The 18,249-nt window shown below is 42.0% G+C and overlaps 1 protein-coding gene across 1 annotated transcript in view; it reads right to left on the bottom strand.

Annotated features, from left to right (window-relative positions):
* Window positions 1-14,734: 14,734 nt before the first annotated feature.
* The window catches only part of Naa16 (N-alpha-acetyltransferase 16, NatA auxiliary subunit), a 56,972-nt gene continuing 53,457 nt past the window's right edge, over window positions 14,735-18,249 (bottom strand). The window contains exon 20 of the mRNA XM_090342077.1: window positions 14,735-16,504. Within this exon, the coding sequence (XP_090198203.1) occupies window positions 16,304-16,504 (201 nt within the window). The 3' untranslated portion in view covers window positions 14,735-16,303. The remainder of the gene's footprint in view (window positions 16,505-18,249) is intronic.

Below are 18,249 nucleotides of genomic sequence, written 5' to 3'. Positions count from 1 at the left end.
AATTTTCAGCTGCTTACTTACACTGGACATATTTCAATGCTTAGTAGCCATCTCTGCAGAATCTTTAGTTCAGAGCTGTTAGACTGACCCACAGACAGCCATAGAGGGAAGTCAGACACCCTGACTTCAAGATATCAGACCAGGAAATCAGCAGGATAGAATTACTACTACCATTTTCAGATGAGACAAAACTGAGATTCAGGTCAGCAAAGTGGTTGCCTGCCACTTACTTGATGGGGTGTGTGTGTGTGTATACTGGAGCTTTGAACTCAAGGCTTTGTGTTCTCATTTGGCTTTTTTGCTCAAGGCTAGAGCTCCTCTACTAGAGCCACAGAGCACTTCCAGCTTTTTGTTGGTTAATTGGAGATAAGAGTCTCCAGGATTTTTCTGTCCAGACTGGTGTCAAACTGCAGTCCTCAAATCTCAGTGTCTTGAGTGGCTAGGATTCTAGATGTGAGCCACCAGGGCCACTCTGGGTTTCACCACAGCCCATACCCGGTGCCCTCATGGGGAGGCACCTGGAAGCAAGGTGGAGAATGGGGAGTACACTGGGTCTCCATGGAAGAAAGCAGATAACCCAGGCCCAGATTTCTTTCACAACTTTTTCTTCCTCTTCTCCCTTCCCTTCTCCAAATATTCCCCTCAATCTTTCCCCTTCCCCCTTCTCCTTCCCACCTTCCCAAACCCCTTATCTCTGCTCTTAATCTCCTTGCCTTTTCCCTGGCACCCTCTAGCCAAACTCTCAGCCTACAGAGCAGGCACCCGCCTGAAAGCTGAAGCCAAAGAACTGCCAGCAGCCACTTAGAAATCTACTAAGTGACTGCAGTACAATTTGTCCCCTCTCTAGTTGACGGCCAACCCTTATCACAAGCAACACAAGTACAATGTAGTGCACTTCTGCATTCCTTGATTCTTTCCCTACAGCCAGACTAAAGCAAAGCTTTGAACCCTTAATCCCCTGAGCCTCTGGCTGACTTCCATTTCCTGTCCCAAGATCCCCTATGGCCCCCAGACACCACAGTGACAGAGAAGAACCATGACCTCACTGTTTAGATGTAACTTTGTCCCCCACCCCCTGAATACCGTTCACAACATGCTTACCATGAGCTTTACTTCCAGTCCAAGTTTCACAAGGTCACACAAGTAGAGCTGTCTTCCAGAAAAAGATTTGAGATTACTTTTGATTGGATGCAGAACAAGTACTTCTTGGTTTTTGTTTTGGTCTAGCTTGTGTGTTTTTGTGTTGGTTCTGGGGCCTGGGCTCTGTCTTTAAGCTTTTGTGCTTACTACTTAAGCCACAGCTCTGCTTCCAGCTTTTCGGATGGTTAATTGCAGATAAGAATCACACAGATTTTCCTACCAGGACTGACTTTGAACCCCCCAATCCTCAGATCCCAGCCTTCTGATTAGCTAGGATTACAGACATGAACCACTAACATCCAGCTACAACTTCTTATTTTTAAAATCAGCTCTTTCTCTTAATGGGTATCGTCTTAATCTACTTGCTAGAACAATGGACCAGGTAATTTACAAACAACAGAAACTTATTTCTCATTATTCTGAAGCTGGAAGTCCAAACTCAAGACTGAGGCAGTCAGCATGAAGGAATGACACCCACCCCCATCCCCATCAAGCTCTGTATAAGACACTAACCCAACACCTGAGGGCTGTGCCTTCATAACTTAATTCACTCCTGAAAGCTCTTGACATAGCCACATTTTCAATTCAGTGTTAACCAAACACCGTTCAATATACGGGCTGACATTCAACTCATTGCAGCATCTCTTCCCCTCTCCACAGCTATCCTTTCCTTTCTTGAATCTTGTCCTGGACAGCTTCTCTGTACCGACTTCTTCATTCTCTTTCCAGTCTTTGCTGCCATCTCTTCCTCTCTTCCTCCCTCCCTCCCTCTCTCTCTCCCTCTCCCTTCTTGCCTCTTCTCTCCCTCTTTGTTCCCTGGTGGCACTGGGATTTGAACTCAGACCCCTGTTCTTGCCAGGCAATGATATGTCACAGCCTTTTACTTTCTCCAGTCCATTTCATTGCCTCTCAACAGTGTATCTATCGCTCATTGGCTTCCATTTTTTTTTTTTTTTGCCAGTCCCAGGGATTGAACTCAGGGTCTGAGCACTGTCCTTGGGCTTTCTCAAGGCTAGAAATCTACCACTTGAGCCATAGCATTACTTGAAGCTTTTTATATATGTATGGTACTGAGGAATAGAACCTGGGTCTTGGTGCATGCTAGGCAAGCTACCACTAGGCCAAACTCCCAGCCCTGGTTCCCAATTTTTTATCTCCAGACTTGAAGCTAAAATAATTTTCCCTTAGGTCTCTTATATCAAATAACCTGTAACATGATATTTTTTTGTGTGGGGGTCATGTGGCTAGTACTTGGCCTAGGCACTGTCCCTGAGCTCTTCAGCTCAAGGCTACCACCCTACCCCTGGGCCTGGGTGTTATCCCCAAGCTCTTCAGCTCAAGGCTACTGCCCTACCCTTGAGCCAAGCCCACTTCCCATTTTCTAGAGATCAATTAGAGATAAAAGTCTCAGGTCCTTTTGTGCCCAGGCTGACTTTGAACCTTGATCCTCAGATCTCAGTTTCCAGAGTAGCTAGGATGACAGACATGAGCCACCTCGCTGGCTCTGTACATGTACATGATATTCTTACAGATACTCTGTGAAAGTTCTAGTTGTTCCAATATTAGATCTTCTCTTCCTAGACTAGATGGACTTATGGGTTCTTGAAATAATGTATTCCCCAGCCTGCATGTTTTGAGTTCGGAATGAAGATGAAACCAAGTTTTGGACAACTGGCTGTAAGCAAAGATATTCTTTTTTTATTTTTGTCAGTCCTGGGGCCTGAACTCAGGCCCTGGGCACTGGCCTTGAGCTTTTCTGCTCAAGGCCAGTGCTCTACCACTTTGAGCCACTTTGAGCTCCACTTCCAGCAAAGACAGTCTTTAGTCTTTAAAACCTCTAGTTATTCTTTAAAATGTCTAGATATTTTTTTCTTTTGCCAGTCCTGGGGCTTGAACTCAGAGCCTGGATACTGTCCTTGGACACTTTTTGCTCAAGGCTAGCACTCTGCCACTTGAGCCACAGCGCCACTTCTGGCTCTTTCTGTTTATGCATGGGTTTTATGCATGCTAGATGAGCACTCTACCACTAGACTATGCTCCCAGCCCCTAGATAATCTTTTGGAACTCTCTGCCCCAGAGGAAGGACATAGGTTCCCACAAAACTGATATCTCCTGATAGATGAGAGACAGACACAGAGTTGGGGTTTTCACCACTGGTGGTATGTTCTCTTCCATCTTGGGCTTCACAGTCTCCATCCTAGGCCCTCAGCACATATCTCTATCTCTGGCTGCATCAGCCGAGGCACCCCCCCCACCTCCCACACACACACTTGAACTCTGCCCTGCCTACCTGCTATCTTAAGCATCCAGCTGCCCACAATGTATTTCTTGCCCCTGGACCCAAAACTGTATAAAAATGCCCTTGATCTCAGGCATGGTGGCTCACACCTGTAATCCTAGCTACACAAGAGGCTGAGATCTGAGGATCAAGGTTCAAAGCCAGCCTGGGCACTAAATACTATGAGACTCATCTCCAATTAATCACCAGAAACAGAAGTGGCACTATGACTCCAGGCATAGCGTGGTAGCCTTGAGCTGCAGAGCTCATGGACAGTGTCTAGGCCCAGAGTTCAAGTCCCACCACTGACCAAAAAAAAAAAATCTTGAACAAAGACAGGTGCCATTTCTCCCTCTCCCATGAAAGAACTGGCCTTGTTAGCCCCTGCCGACAGTAAACCATACTGTGCCCAGGTGGTCTTCTGGGATGGCTGCTTTCAACCACTTATGAGGATAGCAAAACAGAAGAAAGTTGGATCTCTTATACTATGGAGCTTTTGTACCAAACCAATCCTGGACTGACTGCCAACAAGTACTTAAGAGAAAAATAAAAAATGTTCAGGGGCTGGTCATGTCACTGGGAAGGAGCATGTGTGTAGCCCATGTTGTGGGAACTAACCGAGTTCCTCAAAGCTACGTTAACCTCTTCCTAGGTTAGTGCTTCCATTGACCTAACTCACTCTAAGCATCTCCTCTCAAAGTCAAAAGTTCCAATAAATGATTCTTTGGAGATAACCACATCCAAACTATCTCAGGGCCCAATCTAACCATAAAGAGAAGAGCCTTGTCCGAAGCCTGTGGCCTAGAACTATAATCCTAGTTACTCTGGAGGCTGAGCTATTGGGATCATGATTTAAAGCCAGCCAGGACAAAGTCTTTAGACTCTCCTCTCCAATTAACCAGCAAAAAACCAGAACTGGAGGTGTGCCTCAAGTAAGCAGAGTACTAGCCATGAACTAAAAAGCCCAAGGAGAACTTGAGGATTTGAGTTCAAACCCTAGTACAAGCATACACAGACACACACATACACACACACACACACACACACACACACACACACACACACACAGGAGAACCTTTCCTCTTAGCTATGGCCAAAAGGAGATGTGACTAGAGAAGAATGGCAGAGAGGTAGCACTGTTTTTGTTTTTGTTTTTTTGTTTTGTTTGCCAGTCCTGGGCTTGGGCTCAGGGCTTGAGCACTGTCCTTGGGCTTTCTCAAGGCTAGAGCTCTACCACTTGAGTCACAGCACCACTTCCAGTTTTTTCTATGTATGTGGTACCAAGGAATTGAACCTGGGTCTTTGTGCATGCTAGGCAAGCACTCTACCACTAGGCCAAACTCCCAGCCCAAGCACTGCTGGTTTTAAAGATGGCAAAGAGACCACTGGTTAAGAAAAAGGAACAGATTCTTCCCTAGGGACTCCAGAAAAGAACAGACTCTGCCGCAATTTGGACTTCAGTCCGTAGACTGAATTTCTAACACAAAAACTCAAAGAAATAAATTTAGGTTGTTTGAAGCTTCTAAAGTTTGTAGTCATGCATCAAAGTAGCATTTAGAAAAGTAATAGAGGCAACATGTTGTACAATTCCATTGACAGAAAAGTCAAATGAAGATAAAATGCACCTACAGAGCTTGAAGTTAGACCAAGGACTGCCTGCAGAGAGGCCTCTCCCCTGCTGAGAGGAGCGCCAGGAAACACTGGGAAATGTTCCTTGATTTCATTTGGGTGATGCATACATGGACATTTGTCAAAAATCCATTCAACCACCCACTTTATTGTGTTAAAATACGCATCCATCGTCATCATTATCATCATCATTTTTAAAAGCAAGAGCAAAAGAAAAAAGAAAAAGAAACAGGAGTGGTTATGTGGTTTGCCTTCCTTGACTATCAGGATCCTCAGTTCTTAAACTCCATTGTTCCCTTTCCAAGTACAAACCCTTCAAAACTCAAGATGCATAAATCTGCCTGCTCTCTTCATCTACTACATTGCAGAAGAGCCTGGGATCTTTGTAGCAGGCAGACACCCTGCACGGGCTGTGGAAGAGAAGAGAAACAACCCCACGCACTTGAGATTCCTCTTCCTGTGTCCTTGTGATAACCATAAAGTTGGTATTAAGATTTCAGTTTTTCAACTAGGAAAAGTGAAGCCAGGCACCAATAGTTTATGCCTGAAATCCTAGCTGGAGGATCAAGGTTCAGAATCAACCTGCTCAGCAAAGTCTATAGGACTCTGTATCCAAAATAACTTGCAAAAAGTTAGGCTGGAAGCATGGCTTAAGTGTTAGAGCACCAACAAAGTAAGAAAAGCCAAGCAAGCATGAGGACCTGAGTTCAAACCTTAGTACTGATTCCCCTAAAAAAGAATCAAAAAACAAGGCCAGGAGCTGGTGGCTCACATCTGTAATCCTAGCTACTCAGGAGGCTGAGATCTGAAGATCGTGGTTCCAAGTCAGCCTGGGCAGGAAAGTCCATGAGACTCTAATCTCCAGTTAATCACCAGAAAACCGGAAGTGGCACTGAGGTTCAAGGGGCAGAGCGATAGCCTTGAACTAAAGAGCTCAGAGGCAGTGCCCAGGCTCAGAGTTCAAGCCCTATGACCTACCAAAACAAAACAAAAACTTAAAATTAAAAATAAAAACACCTGGGGCCGGGAGTTTGGCCTAGTGGTTAAAGTGCTTGCCTAGCATGCATGAAGACCCGGGTTCGATTCCTTGGTACCACATACATAGAAAAAAGCCGGAAGTGGTGCTGAGGCTCAAGTGGTAGAGCTCTAGCCTTGAGAAAGTCCAAGGACAGTGCTCAGGCCCTGAGCTCAAGCCCAGGACTGGCAAAAACAAACAAACAAAAATAAATAAAAAATAAAAACACCTGACCTCTTGATATGACCCAGATACTCAGTCAGTACTTTGCTCCACATCTGTCTGACTCAGCAGCAGACCCTTTCCATGATCCCAGGGCCTCCATCCTACTCTGACTGACTCCTGGTACTGCATCTGCCTCCTGGCAGGAACCACAGTGATATGCAAAAAACAAGGGAAGGATGTATGAAGAATATTCTAGACATGCTGCCCACCTTGGTTAAAGCTAAGCATGCCAAAGAAATCAACAGACTTCAGTGTGTGTGTGCATGTGTGTGTGTGTGTGTGTGTGTGTGTGTTTACTAGTTTCTCTCATTACAACTGACATACAACAAACTGCAAAAGTTCAGAGTATAAAAAAACCTATTATATATTATATTATATATATATATATATGGAAACCTGTAAGATTATCTTCTAAATAACCTAATATTTTAGAAAGCCTGGGTAAGACAAACATCAAGATGACCACAATTACAATGAAATATGAGTAAACAATATTTCTTTTTTAATTGGTTGTGGGGCTTGAACTCTGGGCCTGGGTGTTGTCCCTGAGCTCTTCAGTAGTGTTCTACCACTTTGAGCCACAGTGCCACTTCCAGTTTTCTAATGGTAATTGGAGATAAGAGTCTCTTGGACTTCCATGCCTGGGCTAGCTTTGAACTGTGATCCACAGTTCTCAGCCTCCTGAGTAGCTAGGATTACAGGCATGAGCCATCAGCGCCCAGCTAACAATATGTTTTCAATAATAATAAAAAGCCACACCAACTGCAGCATTTCCCAAGACTGTGGAAGAAACATTCCTCATGACCTCCTGATTGTCATACTCTGAGTGGGAGAGAAAAATTTCCAGTCCAGCTACCTTCTGTTCTCCTACAGGATGCTTTCATCCACTTGACATCCACTTCAGAAGGGTGACTTTCAGGGTAAATGTATCTAACTTAATAACTTTGTAAGCATTAACAGTTTGCCTGAAAAAGAAACTAAGCTCTATGTGATTAGCACAGAAGATTCCAGTGTTCAACAAAACCTCCTACTAGAGAGTACAATAACTTACATTAAATGTTTGTATAGAATCTTTATGCTGTCTCATTAACCATGGCTCAGAATTAGCAGCTGTTCCTTGTTTCCTATTTGGATCATCTCCCACACATATAAGTATCACTAGTACTAAGGTTTGATTCTCTAAGTTCAGAGATTTTTCTCTAAGAAAGACTCCTTAGAGAGTTGAAGCTAACTGAAGGAAAAACGTCTCGCTCTGAATCTGGAATACCATGAAGTCCTCAGAATAAGCTAAAAACATCCGGAGCAGAACAACTCAGGGTGGGCCTCCAAAGTACCAACATCTTGATGGACTGGGTAAATGAATAGAAGACCTGGGGCTTTTGAAAAATGCCTTATTGGGCCCATTTCCAGAGTTGCCGATTTAGCAGGTCTGGAATGAGGCCCAAGCATCTGCATTTCTAGTGCATTCCCAGGAGAAAGTGCGGCTGAGCCAGAGACCACAGTTTGGGAACTATTGGCATAAATTATCTTAACTCGGCTGAGTAAATCTATAAGCATCTATGGACTTATGTGGATACTCAAAAGAGCAAAGTAAATACAAAATGCACAGAAAGGAAGTTTGAAATATTATTGTATTTTTAATATGTGGAGGTTTAGAACCATGGGTCAGTGGTTCACACCTGTAATGCTACCTACTCAGGAGGCTCAGAGCTCAAGAAATAATCCAAAGCCAGACTGGGCAGGAGTCAGTGAGACTCTTATTTCCAATATACCACTAAAAAGCTAGAAGAAGAGCTGTGGCTCAAGTGGTAGAGGACTAGCCTTCAGCAAAAAAGCTAAGGGATAGCCTTTAGGCCCAAGTTTAAGAGCCCAAACTGGCACACACACACACACACACACACACACACACACACACACACATGCGTGCGCACAAAGTAGAGTACAAGTTGGCTTATAAAGCACAGTCTATTTAAAATACATGTCACTGATAACTGTACATACAAAAAAATTCCACAAATGGGGCTGGGAGTTTGGCCTAGTGGTCAGAGTGCTTGCCTAGCATGCACGAAGACCAGGGTTTGATTCCTCAGCACTCCACATACATAGAAAAAGCCAGAAGTGGTGCTGTGGCTCAAGTGGTAGAGTGCTAGCCTTGAGAAAGCCCAAGGACAACGCTAAGGCCCTGAGCTCAAGCCACAGGACTGGCAAAAAAAAAAAAATTCCACAAGTTAATGAAACAACTTGAGTAGACAGGAACTGTCCTCACAGCAGATAAAAGTAATTACCACCAGCTGAGCAGTAAATAGCATGGTGGGATAAGGTCCAGGTGCCAAACACCAGCATTGCATCATAACCAAGTCCTTTGTGTTCCAAAATGATAAATTAGCCAAATGACCCCAAGGGAGGGAAAAAATGCAGTTCTCATCCTCTAGAAAACGTCTAAAGGTTTCCTTGTAATAAAATACTCATAAGGCAGCAGTATGTTTCCGACTAAAATATCAAGCCAGGTTAATATATCATATTGGCAGGACAATGAGTTTGATCACACCAGCCAGGTGAAATCTAAACTGACATAATTTCCAAGAAAGACAGAAAATTTTAACAAAACTAAAATCTATGAATAAATGGTAAACTTAAAAATTCCTATTGATAACAAGATAGAACTTAAGTATAAAGGCACTCAATAATATCTGAAGTTTGTACTACCTAGATTATAAAATAAAACTGACCTTTTGACCAAGAGCTAGTCAATTGACAACATAGATCTTGAAACCACAAATCCGATTTGCTTTGTTTCATTTTTGCTTTTATTTTTTCCTGATTCTGGTACTGGGGCATGACCTTGGGGTCTGGCACTGTCCCTTAGCTTTTTCACTCAAGACTAGCATTCTACCACTTAAGCCACAGATTCAATTTTGCTGGTTAATTGGAGATGAGTCACACACACTTTCCTGCTTTGGACTGTGATCCTCATATACCAGCCTCCTGAGTAATTAAGATTATAGGCAGTTTAATTTTACTTTTATATATGATAAGGTTGTGCAATTTTAAGGAAAAAGAAACTTAAGTTACACTTCTATTTTATGGTAGGCTTGGTGTGCGTGTGTGCGCGCGCGCGTGTGTGTGTGTGTGTGTGTGTGCGCGCGCGTGCACAAGTGTGTCTAGTGGTAAGATTTTTATCTCCCTATCTCAAATTCTAAAGACATTTGTCTCAAGTCTTCTCTAAAAATTGACATGTTGGGCTGGGAATGTGGCTTAATGGTAGAGTGCTTGCCTAGCGTGTGTGAAGGCTGAGTACTGGATTCCTCAGTACCACATAAACAGAAAAAGCCAGAAGTGGCACTGTGGCTCAAATATGGATATAGATATAGATATATAGATATAGATAGATAGTTGAGTCCATGTGGAATTGATTTGTATGCTTGATATAAGATAACAGGGAGACCGTGTGTCAAAATAAATTAAGAAGTCTTGTAACACCAAATAACATTAAAAGTGAGTGATTAAGACAAACTATACACTGCTCAGAAGAATATAAATTAGTCCCCCTGCTTCATGAAATCAGCCTGGCTTCAATTACAGAATTGAAAATCCTCACACCTTACAACAAACCCAACATTCCATTACTGAGTATAAACAAAGTAAGATCTCAATAAGTGAGAACCAAGAAAGAACCAGAGAAGAGAAGGTCTATATTAGCACCATTCACTACAGCAAGGAACATGCAAACTTAAACTAGTGTCCAGGAGATCAGAGTTACAAATTATGGCATATTAACACAATGAAATAACTATTCAACAGTGACAAGGAATGGCTGAAAAATACCTACACTATGACTCTCAGTAATAGAAAACTAAATGTGTATGGGGGGGAACCCTAAATGGAATGTGCTTTCCCAGAATTCATCTTCAAGCTTCCTACTGAATTCATGTGCAGGGTTGAAATAGCTTTTTTTGGGGGGAGGGGCAAGGCTGGCCTTGAACTTCAATCCTTACAATCTCTGCCTCCCAAATAGGTAGGATTACAGTTGTGAACCACTGCACTAGCTTAATGAAAGTTCTTACATAATACACAAATTGGGTTTGGGTTGTGTTTGTTCTACTTGGCTTTCTTTGCAGAACTGTGGATTGGACTCAGGGCTTCACACACGCTATGCAAGCATTCTACTACTGAACTATCATCCTCAGCCTTGCAAACATTACTTTGATACAGAACCCCAATGACTTTTGTGCTGAATACAATCATTTGTAAAGATGGATTTTTGAGGGAGTGGACTATGACACAAAACAATATGCAGGCACTAAACTCTCCAAGTCATCTCTGAGGCTCACTGACCAACACTGAAGAAGCCAGCCATGTGCCTACTGCCTCTGTGCAGACAGGAAGCAGGGCAGCCCTTTGCTCACCATGCAAACACCCAGAGCACCAAGTATCCTGTAAACACCCATCATGACATCAGTTTCCTCTTCCACTCCAAGCAGTGATCCAGTGTATATTTTAGATCTCTTTATTTTGTATGCACCAGCATCTCTACCTCTTACTTCAGAAACAAGCTTATATTCTGCATTTGTATTTTTAATCAGATTGAGTAATGAAACTACTGGGCCAGACCAAAATTAGTTTGATTAGCTTGTGACCATGAGTGAAGTAGCAGAGAATATAAAGGAAGCATGCGCAGACCGTTTGTCCCCTGAGTGGTACATGAGGTTCCCTGAACAATGTCAATCAGGTTCCAATTTAATTACCTGGCATTTCAAGGTGCTTACTTAGCATGTACACAGTCTTGGTTTATTCTTGAGCAGAGAAGGGGTGGGGAACACTTTGAGAACTACTTTTCAAAGTGTCTTCGTCATTTTAGACCCTGCATAGAGCCTGAGGAGGATTCCAATTCCTCTATAATTGTATCAAGAATATTTCAAAGCCAATTCCCCAGGATGGAAAGGGCCTTCTCACTGTAGCTCTTATTCCCATTTTCCTCTGATAAGAAATATGCTTTCATGTGCTTTTTTGTTCTTTTAGTATTGGGGCTTGAACCCAGAGCCTGGGTGCTGTCCTTTAGCTTTTTTTACTCAAACTTGAACCACAGTTTACTTCCAGCTCTCTGGTGGTTAAATTGAAGATAAGAGTCTCTCAAATCTCAGCCTCCAGAGTAAGAAGTATAGGCATGAGCCATTAGTGCCTGGTTCTTGTGCTTCTTGAAAAGCCTTTAGTAATTCCTTCTATTCATATCCTTTGCCCATTTGTTAATTGTTATGTCTCTTTATTATAGAGCTCTTAATATATTTAAGACACATGTGCTATTTTAGATACACAATTTCCAAAAATTTCCCCCCACTTTATCTTTTTTTTTTTTTTTTTTTTTTGTAATACTCAAGTTTTAACTCAAGGCCTCAAGCAGATGCTCTACCACTTGAGCCATGCCCCAACCCTTTTTATATCTTAGAATTTTCTGTTGTTATTGCTCTAAGTTTTAACAAGGATTTGTTTTACAGTAACAGTTAAAGTAGGGAGAAATAGGAAACATTTTGTTTCCCAAGAAGGAAATAGGAGTTAGACTGCAGACTTAGTTAATTTTCAGATAAGATCTAGAGATTTTGCCCTGGGCCTCAAGTGGAAATCCTATCTCTGCCTCTCACCTAGAGGGACTATAGGCCAGTCACAGGCCTGCCCCACTAAGTCTTTTGTGCTGCAAATGATGCAAACAAAGTTGGGGGTAGGGAGGGGACGGGACTCTCTGAGGGTAGGAAGGGGAGGGGACTCTCTAGGAGTCTTCAGGCCACAAAGTGAAGGATCTCCCCTTAACATAACCAGTAACAGAAACAACATCAACAACTTGAAACAAATCTTGAGCTGTGAAGGGAGCCCAGCAGGAGTTGAAGCTCCAGGCCCCTCTCTGATTGGCCCTGGGCAATTTTGAGGCTTCAGTGAATCTTATTTGGTCAAGTGGTAGAGTGCTGGCTTTGAGCAAAAAGGCACATGCCCTGAGTTCAAGATCCAGTATTAGCGCGCGCGCGCACACACACACACACACACACACACACACACACACACACACACACACACAGTCTTTAGGTTTGATTTTTGGTGGCAAGCAATCAGATCAAATCTCACTGCAGCCCAAGCTGCAAAGCCACCCAACCTGAAGAGCAGACCCAACTGGTCCACACTGCTCTCAGATCATTAGCTAGGAGGATGTGTCCTTAAGAACAGTGTTTATCCCTGATCTCTGTTGTTAAGAATACTGTATTCTCTTAAGAGTTCTTACTATTTCCAGAGAACCAGGATATTCAAGATCTGAGTTATGGAATCATTTAATGAATTTAAGTCAGTAAGAGACATACTTACTCAATCCCTAACTTCCCAGCCAATGCACTAAATATGTTATAAGAAAATTCAGAGCAGCCAAGCTGACGTTGGTTCTTGCATCTGGCAAGAAAATTCAGAGATGCAAACCTAACAAAGATGATAGCAAAGTTTCTTAAAAGAGAAATAGGACAGAGAAAGATAACCATGGGAAAGAGAGTACTTCATCCCATCTCCACATCACCTAGAGCTTTCTTCATTACAGAGCTTGGTGAAGGGTTAAAACAGTGATGGCTTTCTCCTTAGTGGGTCTCCCTTCTGTTTCCTGGAAAGTTGTGAAGACAAAGATTTACTATCCTCTTTTTTTTTTTTTTTTTTTGCCAGTCCTGGGCTTGAGCTCAGGGCCTGAGCACTGTCCTTGGACTTTCTCAAGGCCAGAGCTCTACCACTAGAGTCTCAGCACCACTTCTGGCTTTTTTCTATGCATATGGTACCAAGGAATCGAACCCGGGTCTTCGTGCATGCTAGGCAAGCACTCTACCACTAGCCCAAACTCCCAGCCTTTTTTTCTTTCTTTTGGTCAGTTGTGGAGCTTGAACTCTGGGTCCAGACACTGTCCACAGACTCTTCAGCTTAAGACTAGCACTCTACCACTAGATCCATAGCACAACTTCCAGTTTTCAGGTGGTTAATTGGAGATAGGAGTCTCCCAGACTTTCCTGCCAGGGCTGGCTTTGAAATGAAATCCTCAGATCTCAGCCTCCTGAGTAGCTAGGATTACAGGTGTTATTCTAATTTTTATTTCCTCATTCTTCTGTCCTTACTTCCTCATTCTTTTGTAACCCCTTCCCCGAAAATCATTGTCAGGCACTTTGGTTTATCAGCTTATCCTGCCATCTGCAAGTTCTATAGACCACAATTCCCCAATTAGCTGTTTATTCACTAATAGATATCAGTAGTGTAGGTCCAAAACAAGGATGGAGGACGCTGTACTTCAGTCTTGTGGAGAAAGAGACTCCACTGCATGGAAGAGAGTCCACTGCACAGTTTGAAAACTGCCTGGGGTAAGTATAATGTGATTAGAGGAAAGAGAGGCTAGAAGAAATGGTGGAATGTCTGGGACTTCCTTTCCAGTGCTCCATAAGAGAAGGGGGTAAGGAAAGATAAGGAAACAGATGGACCAGATCAGTGGCCCTACCCCAACCATTTCACTTCTGTGCATGGATGAACCAACCCATTTAAACTACATTTAAGGGCTGGGAGCATGGCCTAGTGGTGGAGTGCTCGCCTGTCATGCACTACGCCCTGAGTTTGATTCCTCACTACCACATACACAGTAAAAGCTGGAAGTGGTACTGTGTGGCTCAAGTGGTAGAGTGCTAGCATAGGGGATGGGGGAAGTGAAGGGATTTCTTCTCTCACATCTCTTATATAATATCTGCCCCATTTTGTATCTCTTTTCTGTGTGCCAACAATGGCATTTGAATTCAGGGCCTCATGCTCTTTCTCACTTGGCTTCTTCACTCAAGGATATCTCTCTACCCTTGAGCCACAGCTCCACTTCTACCTTTTTTTTTTTCCCTTGCCAGTCGTGGAGATTGAACTCAGGGCCTGAGCACTGTCCTTGGACTTTCCTCAAGGCTAGCACTCTGCCACTTCTCTTTTCTGGCCTTTTTATGTATGTGGTACCAAGGAATCGAACCCAGGTCTTCATGTATGCTAGGCAAGCACCCTACCACTAGGCCAAACTTCCAGCCCCCTCTTCTAGCTTTTTGCTGGTGAATTAAAACAAGAGACTCATAGACTTCCCTGCCCTAGTTGAATTCAAACCACAATCTTCAGATCTTGTGTAGCTAAGATAACAAGCCTGAGTCACCAGGGCCACCATTATTTTTTTTAAGCCTTGAGCACAAAGTACCCAGGCCCTGAGTTCAGGCCCTGGTACTGGCACAATGAATGAATGAATGAATGAATGAAAGAAATAACAAGCTGTTGTGACATCAAAATATATATGGCAATCAGTAATTGAGAACTCCATGTTTTGTAAACTTGAAAAGACTGAAAAGGCTGAGATGATCAAATCTGTCCTCAGGGAAAATTTCTCAAAAATATTTTTGCCATATAAAATCACAAATACACATAAGTAACTGCATACAAAATAATTTATTATAGCATTATCTAAGCTGGTATTATTTTACAGTGAGTTGTAACTCTTCCCTCCCTCTCAGCAATTACAAATCTGAAAGGGTTAAGAGTCAAAGGACATTATTTTAATTAAATTATCTAAATCTCCCTTTTTGAGTTTACATTTGCTTGAGGAAAGCAGTAATATTACAGACATTTTTACACATACTGAAATGATTCCATTACTGTTTCCTGTACATGACAAAAAGCTATCTCTCCAAAAAGATATCTCTCCCAAAACAACACTATGATTTAACAGTTCATCTAACAGGAGTAAATTCTCATTTTACTTAGGGATTTAAAAATGCATTAATAGTCACTGCATAGCTAGAAGAGTAACAGTGCTTCATTTATTTCTATTCTGATCCATTAAGCTCCTCCAAAGCACATCACTTCTTAGGGTAAACTACTTGTGAACTCCCCAAGCAACTCAGTTAAAACAGCACAACTCTACATGTGGGTCTTTCAGACTAGCAGATACGTAACAAATTTACCAATAAATTTACATGATTAAAAGTCAAATCTATTTTTACATTATAAATCATTTATATAAAACTATAGTACCTTTGTTCAACCAGAGTATCATTTCTATGGATACTGCAAAAGGAGGGTAAATAATGAAAAATTAAGGAGAAGAGGCAAATTAAATTTTAAAATAAGCCTCAATATGTGGCCTAAGGAATTCCATATTTCTTAACATACAATTAATATTTTAAGAGCAAGCAAATAAACTAACCAATAAGAGGGATTAAAACACAGATACTGACAGATTCTGAAAGAAGATCTGAGGAAAATAATTTAAAAAGGCAGTATACAATTTCACTTAATCAAAAATTATCTTTTTTTGTTTTGGTGATTGTACTGGGGCTTGCACTCCGGGCCTGAGCACCATCCCTTGGCTTTTTTCACTGAAGGCTAGTACTTTACCTCTACTTCTAGAGTTTCAAAAACTTTCCTGTCTGGGCTGGCTTTGAACAGCAATGCTCAGATCTCAGTCTTCTGATTAGCTAGGATTACAGCCACCGGTGCCATCTATCAGAAATTCTTAATTATGATAGGCCAGCCAGAGCAGTTATCATAGTGCTGCTGATGTGCCAGGCATGGTGGCTCATGCCTTACTCAGGAAGCTGAGATCTGAGGATTGCAGTTCAAAGCCAGCCTTGGCACTAAAGTCCTTGAGAGTCTTATCTCCAATTAACCTCCAGAAAATGGGAAGTGAGGCTTGGTTCGAGGGTAGGGCAGTAGCCTTGAGCTGAAGAGCTCAGGAACAGCACCAGGCCCAGAGTCCAAGCCCCAAGACCAACCAAAGAAAAGAAAAACTATGCAAGTATTTTTACTTATACAAACAAAACAAGTAATTTCAGCCGATGCTTGAGTAAATTGGCAGTCAGAGAATAAGATTTCAGAATACTCCATCTAAAAATGTAATCTAAATATTTCATTTCACATCTATATTAAATCGCACTCTGGAAAGAAACCCTGATGTAAATTCAGCTATGAGTCTATAGGAGCTTGATTCTTAGAAGATTTCAAATTTCATTTGTCAAGACATCATAATTATCAGCTATACAATTCAGTGTTGCACTGGGACCGTGGACTTCATTCAGGGCAGGCAGGAAAACAGATGTAAAAGGAAACAGTTTATGACAGGCCATTCTGTATTCTTCATACTGGGAACCACAGTTCCCAAAGCTGCCATCAAGCAGTGCCTCAGAAACCTTTATTAAAGTCTAATCAAACAAAGGGAAAATACAATTATTTAAATGAAAGGCTTACTTAATAACTTTTAATAACTTACTTAATAATAACTTTGTTCTCAAAAGAGGAAATTTGTTATTTAAAGCAAGACAAACATGGCAAAGCCCCAGTCTAAAAGACTATTTTCCTATCTACAATAAATAATCATCTCAAATAAATTAAAAGTATAAACAAAAAAATTTAAAAACCAACTCTGGTCTGGGCATGGTGGCTCAAGCTTATAATCCTAGCTATTTGTAAAATGGAGATGGTGGGAATATTTCCATGTTCATGGGGACAGGAATAAATGATCATAACTATGTTACCCAATGCCTGGGCGAGGGGTGCATACTAGCTATCCCAGCTATAGAATAAGAGCCCTGCTTGGGCACAGCGGTGCACACCTCCCAGGCACATGGAGAAGTACAAGTTGAAAGATCCAGGCATAAAGGAAGATCCTACCTTGAAAATAACTAACTTATAAAAAGGTGCTGGAAGAATGAATCAAGTGGTAAAGCCTTAAGCACCTGCAGTGTGAAGCCTTAGTTCAGTCACCAGTGTTTCTTAGGCTGGGGAAAGGGTGGTGAGAGACACCAACAGCATCACAGAAACAAAACCTTTCTGAACCAGCCTTTGTGGTGGATGCCTATAAACTAAGCAAGAGTTCCAGGCCAGTGTGAGCTAGCAGGACTCTATCACAAAAACAAAACAAAGAACAGTTTTGCAAACCTTAAAAACAACAACAACAAAAAATAAAATTCAGTAGATGAAAAAAGAACCTTTAAAATTGTGATCAACAAAAAAAAGTGTCCTTTTTATAACAAAAGCTCTGGGCCAGGAGTTTAGCCTAGTGGTAGAGTGCCTGCACAAAGACCTGGGTTCAATTCCTTGGTACCACATACATAGAGAAAGCCAGGAGTGGTGCTGTGGCTCAAGTGGTACAACTCTAGCCTTAAGAAAGCACAAGGCTGTGGTCTCTATGTCGTTTGACTGAGTTATCCTACCTAAATAGAAGTAATACATATTTCCTGACAAAGGGTAAGAAAAATTAAAGCAAGCTATTTGCTCTGGAGGATAAAATTTTGCCCTTTTCTCTGTGGATGAAACTGAGTTTACTTGAAAATTGAGAGGTGGTTTATTGTTTGAGTCTTAGACCATCATGTGTCCATTCCACCTAATTTTCCCTTTGTCTTGGATAAACTCAATACATGATTCCTTTTTAATATAAAATTCAAAGGCTGATTAAAGCAAATCACAGTGGTGCTGATTGTGATAACCACTACTGGGGAAAGTCCCATCCATATACCTGCCTATAGCCCTGCCAGTGGAGTGGCAGAACTGGTGAGCAGGCCCCTTGTGGTTGGTGGAACGCACCGTTGTGCAGACACTATGTACATCATGGGTGAGAGAAGGTTTTCTAGACTATGGGGGTGAGGGTAAAATTGGGATTCTGTTTTGTTCCTTTTTTGATGGGATGTGTAGTACTCAGTTTATGCCCTAAAACAACGTGTAAAAACCCCTGAAGTATTGAATGGCTATGGGCATGTGTGTGAGTGCATGTGTATATGTCTGGTAATTAAACCTTTGTCTTCTGAAAATTAGTGAATTTTTTTTTCTTCAGATAAGAGCTCTACTTAAGTCTGTTTACCGTGAACGTGTTGCAGCAAACCTTATACACCTAATTCCTGTGAGACTTAAGGAAAGACTAAGACTTACCAGGTTAAGCAGCAGCCAAGTT

Source organism: Megascapheus bottae, chromosome 11 (genome assembly GCF_031878675.1).
Source record: "Megascapheus bottae isolate mThoBot1 chromosome 11, mThoBot2.hap1, whole genome shotgun sequence".
In the NCBI taxonomy this organism is placed as follows: Eukaryota; Metazoa; Chordata; class Mammalia; order Rodentia; family Geomyidae; genus Megascapheus; species Megascapheus bottae.
Note: the sequence above shows the minus strand (reverse complement) of the source record. Positions and strands in the feature narration are given on the sequence as shown.